Below are 8,284 nucleotides of genomic sequence, written 5' to 3' on the forward strand. Positions count from 1 at the left end.
CCTAGCATTTACTAGATATGTGTTAGTCTTGTATAGATATAAGCCGGTCACAACGTGACGGGACAACAGTGTATTGAGTAATTGAATGTATGCGGATAAAATATTGTTGGCCACGTGAGACGTGAGCGTTTGTTATAGAGCGACTGTTGAAATTAAGTGTATCGTAAAGTTGTATTTAGAAAGAATAAACCAGTTTTATTTAAGAAAGGACTTGTGTCGCTAAAGTTTTGTCGGAACGAATTTACGGAAAATTAACTAACGAACGGAGGTGTAACAATATGAATCACAAATAAATGACCAAACCTAAGAGTACTATATACAATGTAGTATGTATACCACACTAGTAATGAGTGGAATGAAAACAAGTCTGTAATTTAAGGGTTAAAACATGCATTCACATGCCTTCTTAAAAAGTGATGGTAGAAATTTTACAATAGTCAGTGTTTAAAGAAACAGGTAAACATACACACAAGAGTAACAGGTTTTTAAAATTGTCTAGAATTTCAGTATTATATGCTTAAACATAAAATATTTTTATTAACATTTCAGTTTCCAACTCTTGAAATGTTTTTGGAAACCACTCGGAGAAAAATTCTATGTGTTTTAGCTGACCTTGATGCAGTGGCTCAACATAGTACTCCTCAATCTCTTGTAATTGATAAATATAAACACAAACAGGTAAGCTCCTCCTTGTACTACAACATTTATTTAACTTGTGAAAGTGATTTAAGAAACTACTAGCATATTCAAATCAAACCAATGATGTTTTCTGTTATTAATAAAGCTCGTAATCAATATGTACTTGAATTTGTTTGTTGTATATGTGTGTTCATAATGTTACACATTATTTTGCTACTTATTGTAACATACTAATATTTTCTCAAATATTTCTCCATAATTTGCCATAACATAACTAAACTTTTTCAGAATATTTCAACTTATTTACAGTAATATTGCTAAAAATTTCTCGCATTCACTGTAATGTAGCTAAAGTTTTTTTCTAAATACTTGTACTTCGTTTACCACAATGCAATTAAGACTTTCTTAATATTTGTATTTTAATGGAATTACTAAAAAGTTTTTAATTATATTTGTACTTAACCTTTAGTTGTTTCATAGTAAATTAGTTACAAATATTTGGGAAACCTTAGTTACATTATAGTGAATTAAGTATAATTAATTAGGAAATTCTTAATTATAATATAAAGAATTAAACAGAAATTTATAGAAAATATTTGCTTGTGTAGTACATTAAATAAATAAATAAAGTCTTAGTAATGTAACTACATTAAATACGAATATAATCAAAAAAGGGTTAGTAACGTTGCAATACATTAAGTACAAATATTAAGAAAGTCTTAGTAATTTGACAGTAAGTTTCTTAAATATCTTTACTTTGTTCACAGTTATGTGAATAAAAATTTCTTAATTATTGGTATTTATTCCATTCTGAGTTATCAAATGCCTACAATAATAAGTTTTGACGGATCTTCTATGTCACAATTCCTTGATATGTGGCTATCTACTTTTCAGTTGAAATAACGAAATTACAATGTTATACATAGGATCACAAAATCTCTATAAAAAAACCAATTTTATGTTAAAAATGTTTTTAATAGAACCAGACCTTTTTGTTTTGTTTTTACTGGGAGTTTTCTCTGAACATTGATGTTATAAAATTTGAACTATACAGAAATTTTCGAAAATGAGTAGCAGCAAAAAGAAATAATAACTTAGAACTTGATTTCATGTTCATAAAACTTTTTAATTCTATGGATAAAAATAGTGTGATCTGTGTGGTTAGGATGCAACAACCATTCTGAAAGTCCCAGAATGGATAAGAGTGGAACAAACAAGTTCATCCAGTAGTTGGTCATCTAATAATAGTACATCTGAGTTTTATCGTGGTCTAGCTGATGGTGTATCTGACACACACGAACAGATGGAAGGTTGGTGTGCAATTCTTTTGGACATTTCTTGAGGATATAAGCTAGGTTTTGGATGGTGTTAATGCAGTGAAATTTGAATAGTGCTATGTGTTACTTTCTTTCTCATGAAGATTAAATTTCAATGATGGGAAAAAAATCTCATCAACAAGAACTCGTAATAGTGGTTACGTAAGTGTATACATAAATTCTCACTTAGCAAGATTAAGATATTGGAGAGAAAAAATGTAAAGTTGAGTGAGTCCTTGAAAACTTGAAGTAGACAACTTCTTTTGGGATGATTAATGCTAGGAATAGTTAACAGAAAAGTGTGTAAACAACTGAACAAATTCAGCATCTGTGAAGGGGGGGTCTCTTAGAAACAAATTATATTTTTTATCATGTTTACTATTTAATTTTTATCTTCAAATCATATAATTAACAATATATACATCTATTTATCAATTGATAAACTTTTGCCTTGTTTACCTATAAGTCGTTAAAAATTCAATTTCCCTATATCATGCTGCTGCTTCAATTTTCAAAATTTTTCGAATCATGTTTATTTTTTAAATTTGTTTAATTTAGATTATTATCTCTGAAAAGTAGTGCTGATGATGAGATTATCTAAATGCTGGTTCAATGCAATCTAATCATTATAGGTTATAATATATGGGTTTATGACGTTAAGTAGTTCTTGTCAGTTTATTGTATAACATTGTCTTAATATTTTATATTTGATTTTTAATGTTTTTAAATCTGATCTAAACAGCTCACTTTTAATCAGAAATTCGTAGTTGTGTAATTAAAAATAAATTAGTTTCTATTATCATATTTACATGTTTTTTTAGAAGTGATATGATATCTAGTTAAATATTTTATCAATAGTGTGAAATATTAAATTTATTTGAAACATAATGCATGATAATCTGATGTAACTCTGTACTAGGTAAACAAATAATGTATCTCAGTTATATAATTTAATCTTTAGTAGGAACTTCGTTTTATAAATATGATTTTGTATTTATAGTTAGAACAACATTATAAGTTGAACTAATTGCCAAAACATGTTAAAAACCACTGCATAGAACAAGTAACATGTATAAAACTTTGTTGAGGATAAATACAAAAGTTGCATATCCTAAAACAATTGACTTTTTTTTTACATAATTTCAGATTCTTCATCAGTGTTCAGTTCAAATGAACCCCTATCTGATGAATTATGCCAATCTCATTCTGAAACTGTCCAACACTGCCAAGCTATATACACATACCTCGCAAATCTAAGTGATGAATTGACAATACATCCAGGTTAGAGATGTTTTTTGCTTGAGAATTAAAAACTGAAACCAGGCAGTAGTCAAACCCACAACTGTGATTATAAGGCAGTTTTTTTCACTAAGTTACAAGACTTCTAAGCTATGTCATTCAGCCTGCAACTCACAGAATCCACTTATTGCTGTTTTTGTTGTAATGTATAATTTAAGATTTCTACTTGTAGAAATTTTACAGTGGCCATCTTAAACTTTCTACACCTGGAGAGATTGTGCGTGAATGCCTTAAGTGCTTAAATTAAGAGAATATTGAATAAAAATTGATAAAAGTAAATCATTGTTTCATGTATGTTTAGACTTTACAGAAATTACAGAACAATATATTTGTTTTTAGACTTCAAAAACAACAAATTGAATGATTTAGGCATGAACTGTTGTTTGAGCTGAACTTGATATTAACAATCAAATAGGTCATATAATGTCTCACTTTAAAAATAAACGCATAACGGCACAAACTATTGCCTGTAAAGACTAAATTTTTGTTTGGAGAACATATAGGCTTTATAAATAATTTACACCAATAAATACAGGAAGAATAGTCAACTATTCGAAAGTGCTTGAGTTTTGGGTCTTTTTTTGAAATTCATTACACTATTTTGTGTGACCCTATATTCTAACTTTTATCAGAATAAATAATACAAGGAATAACAATCCTCACTGTGTATGTTCAGTGTCTTGTTTTATTGTCTCTCCATTTTTAACTTACATTATTTTCAGAGGTTTAATATAAATCCTCAACAATAGGGCAAAGTTGCTTTTTTTTAACAGTTTTCAGAAAATTTTAGAATTACTGCATGATTAGTTTATACTCATAACTTAAAATCATATGAGACTTATCTTACAGAGAAAAATCTTCTGTTTTAATGGTATTTCAACTTGCCAACCTTATATTATTTACAAACCATTGTTTTCAACAGACTAAAAAAAATATGAAATATTAGAACTTTCTGTTATTAAAAGCATCAAGTTGAATGATTAAGTCTGCCAGAAAAAACAAACAGTTTATTGTGTATTTCTGTTCTTACCCCACAGGTGATGTAATATCTGTAAAATGGAAGAATGATGATGGTTGGTGGGAAGGTGAACTTAATGGTAGTGTTGGACTGTTTCCTTCTACATACGTTCAAGAAATTTAATTTCCTATAGTTGCTGTCATATAAAGTGTTAACGATCAATATCAGTTTAATTTTGTATGCTGAAAAGCCTTTACACTAGCTTGTTACAAAATAAGATGCAATAGCAATATGCATTTCGCAGTTCAAAAGTTACTTTTGTTTTAGGTATATAAAGTTTAACTATATAATAATCTTATATATATATATACATGTAACAAATACAGATGTTTCTGTATTTATACAAACTTCTTCTCTGGTTCGTTAAATAACTAAAACTGTTTAAGTTACCTTAGATAAGAATTACAAGTTAATATGTTTGAGTACCATATGTATACAAACACACATCAAACTTGAAGAGTTAGATCATTGAAATAGATTTTTTTTCTCTAATTTTTATATAATGAAAACAAAAAAAATGAGCTTGTTTACTTTGTTCATCTTATTTTTGTTCATGTTTCAAAGAATCTAGATTTTGAAAATGTTTTCAAAGCCTAATAAAAGTTTCTAATGTAAATATGTTTCTTAGCTGTGTTTTTGTTTTTGTAGCTCACAATGTAACATTGTAATTGATGTTCCCCATGTTTGACTTTTTTTAATGAGTGCAAACAGATTGGTCTATAATTAGGCTACAGATATCAAAGGTTTAGCTGCTTACTGATAAATACTTATTTGATTACTTTTCTTACTAAGTTATGATACTTTTGTTTTGTCCTCACCTATGGCCTCTTTAACAGACTACATAAAATCTATGTTTTATGGAGTTCTTGCAAATTCCAGTATAATGTAGGCAACAGTTTAGATAGCAAATCTGTGTAGCTCTGAAGAAACTAGGGTGAGAAGAAACAAAACAAAATTTGTGAGACATATTTTCTATACAAACCACAGGGTTTAGAATAATCTAACTGAGTCAGTGGTATTGTGTGTGTTAAGGAAATTTTGGACATAGACAAAGCACATTTACAATATAACAGGTTTTAGTAATCTTTTTTATTTTTGGGTGCAATATTAATGCGAGAACAAGAGAAGGGAGGGATAGACAGTTAAACCCAAAGAATGGAACACAATACCTATTCTTTATTTAAATCCTCAGCAGGCTTAAGTTTCACAGGGTTCAGCAACTGAACATAGATTAAGTCTTTAAATTAAATCAACTGTTTGAAACAAAATTCAATTGCACTAAACTGAATGTGAATTATTAAGAAAAAAAAAATGAAATTCGTGTTGGTGACAAATTGTTTCATAAGAGATAAAGAAATACTTTAATTGGTAATGTTTCAAGCTACCACCCTACTGACCTGAACATTGTTCTTTAGGTTTGACAAAGGGCGTTTGCTCAAAACTTTACAGTCTGGCTACCTGCTTGTCAAACTCAGAAAATACTGAACATTGTGAACAAATGCCACAGACAGGAATTAAGTCAATTTTGACTGGACTATGCTTTAGAGATTAATCCGAAATGCTAAGTTTCACAATTATCTGATGATATCCTGTTCCCACATCATGTTCAGGAACCCAAAGTTTGATTTTTATATATATATATATATATATATTACTGAATTTATTAGTTATAGAAGATTAAAGTAATAATGACAATTTAAAATCATAATGAATGTATTGTACAGGAACTGGAGTGAGAAAAAAAAGGATTATTCTCTATACATTCTAATGAAACGAAATACTGAAGATAAGGTGAGACCACAGTAACTAACATCTGGGAATCATAGTAAACTGAATCCACAGAAGAGTCCTGCTTCATGAATTTGGCATGTGTAATAGTGCCAACTACTTTATTGGAATTTACATATTACATATAAGGCATAACATAACTAGATTTAAGTCTGTGATTGTTTCAAACTACTCATGTGTCATACAGTATACTGATATTTTGCGATATCCAACAAGTAACTGGTATAATAGTACCGCTACCTCAACTTATAACACATGTTGTTCTTACAATATTGTGTTATCATTTCCAGGATACATAGCAATTTATTGGTGTAATGTAAATGTAAAGGTGACAGAATTCTTGAATATTTGTTTAATATTTAACCTAGTGCTCAACTGTATTCCTAGCTGGTGATATGAACATTATGATGCTATGGGATCCATGTCAAACCCAATTAAAATAATGTTTTATGGTAAAAATTTTACTATTTAACCCTGAAATTACAAACTTGTTCTTACACCTTCTATGACTAGAGGCCTAGTGTATTTTTTGATTCGCTACTCTTGCTGCAGAAGCCTATATTCATCATGTTCACGGGTTATCAGTACTGCATGGGAAAGTAAAGCATATAAATAAAAAAACACATATAGTGGTGGAATTTAAGCAATTTGTTTGATTTTCATGTATAATGTAGTATATAAACACCAAAATATTTTAGGTTATTAGTGGTGAATAAAGGACCTTCCTACATTCCTGAAGTTTTTTTTTTTTTAGGGTTAAGGACAGACTTCTTTTATCCAAAACAATTGCATGTTATCTATATTAATAAGTGTCATGGATGTGTACAATGTTATATTGGTTCAACAGTTAGAACCTTTGAAGCATGCATTAAACAAGATGCAACTATAGCAAAGGAAACAAAGTCCTCAGCTATAACATCTTTTTGTGTGGACAACATAAATATAATTCTGGATTGATTTGTAAAGCCAGGCATGATTTTTACTTACTTTTACAACTTTTGTCAGAAATCAGGTTGGATTTATGAACTCTGACATTGCTTGTAAAGTAGTTGATTTAATTCAGTTACAAGTGTAAGATTTCTTCTTACAGTTTTATCCCCCCCATCCACATTGAACCCAGGCTCTGTCACTATGATAACCAGACAATGATGAAAGAGCTCATGTGAATATAAGATGGCTGAGCTCACTGACTAGTGACTGGTGCAAGAAGCAAGCATGCTCAGAGGTCTAATCCAAGGTAGCTTTGTGTGGATTGTTCCATAGGAAGCTATGTGGATTTCACACTCATTAGTGCTTGGAACAAATGTGTTTTTGCGCTAAAGTGGTGAGTGCATTTGCCATGAATGACATAAGACACGGCTGTGCTACATCCATATATAAAAAAAGTCCTTTTTCTAGTAAAGATTGAGTCATGGCCTGAACTTCAGAACTATCATAGGTTGAGTTGACATGGACTTTACAAATCTGAGTTGTTAATGAAGCCATGTATCTTGTGGATTGCCTGACAATGCTTTGTAAGAGGACTGTGGTCTGCCCAACAGAATTCTGACCTGTTGTTAGGCCACTTGACTCGCAATCTGAGGGTCACAAGTTCGAATCCTCATCCCACCAAACATGCTCGCCCTTTCAGCTGTAGGGGGCATTATAATGTGACAGTCAATCCCACTATTCGTTGGTAAAAGAGTTAGCAGTGTGTGGTGATGACTAGCTGCCTTCCCTCTAGTCTTTCTCTGCTAAATTAGGGACAGCTAGCACTGATATCACTCGTGTAGCTTTCTGGGAAATTAAAAACAAACCAAACTAATCACATCCCATTACCCCCCACCCACACACAGAAAAAACAAAAAAAAACTACGCGCTCTGCACTTTTGACTGTGGGTGTATTATAAGAGTGACAGTCAAGCCACACTATTTGGTCTAAAAAGAAAACCCCAAGAGTTTGCGATAGGTGGTATTGACTAGTTGCATTCTCTCTAGTATATCACCTTAAAATTAGATAAAATAGTAGCCCAGGAATTGGCGGTGGGTGGTGATGACTAGGTGCTTTCCCTCTAGTCTTTCACTGCTAAATTAGGGATGGCTAGCACAGATAGCCCTTGTGTAGCTTTGTGCGAAATTCAAACAAACCGAACAGAATTCAGCCTACCATATCAAAAATATACATTGCGCATGTGAAATAACTTTGGAGGCAATGCATTGCTCAAACGTCTGATACATCAGCTTA

The 8,284-nt window shown here is 30.9% G+C and overlaps 1 protein-coding gene across 1 annotated transcript in view; it reads left to right on the top strand.

Annotated features, from left to right (window-relative positions):
* LOC106466816 (nostrin-like) overlaps positions 1 to 4,781 on the top strand; it is a 13,955-nt gene extending 9,174 nt beyond the window's left edge. Inside the window, exons 7-10 of the mRNA XM_022394894.1 lie at positions 550 to 678; positions 1,805 to 1,949; positions 3,102 to 3,236; positions 4,292 to 4,781. Of these exons, the coding sequence (XP_022250602.1) occupies positions 550 to 678; positions 1,805 to 1,949; positions 3,102 to 3,236; positions 4,292 to 4,395 (513 nt within the window). The 3' untranslated portion in view covers positions 4,396 to 4,781. The remainder of the gene's footprint in view (positions 1 to 549; positions 679 to 1,804; positions 1,950 to 3,101; positions 3,237 to 4,291) is intronic.
* Positions 4,782 to 8,284: the final 3,503 nt, after the last annotated feature.

The sequence above is a fragment of the Limulus polyphemus genome, unplaced genomic scaffold (genome assembly GCF_000517525.1).
Source record: "Limulus polyphemus unplaced genomic scaffold, Limulus_polyphemus-2.1.2 Scaffold2387, whole genome shotgun sequence".
Classification (NCBI taxonomy): Eukaryota; Metazoa; Arthropoda; class Merostomata; order Xiphosura; family Limulidae; genus Limulus; species Limulus polyphemus.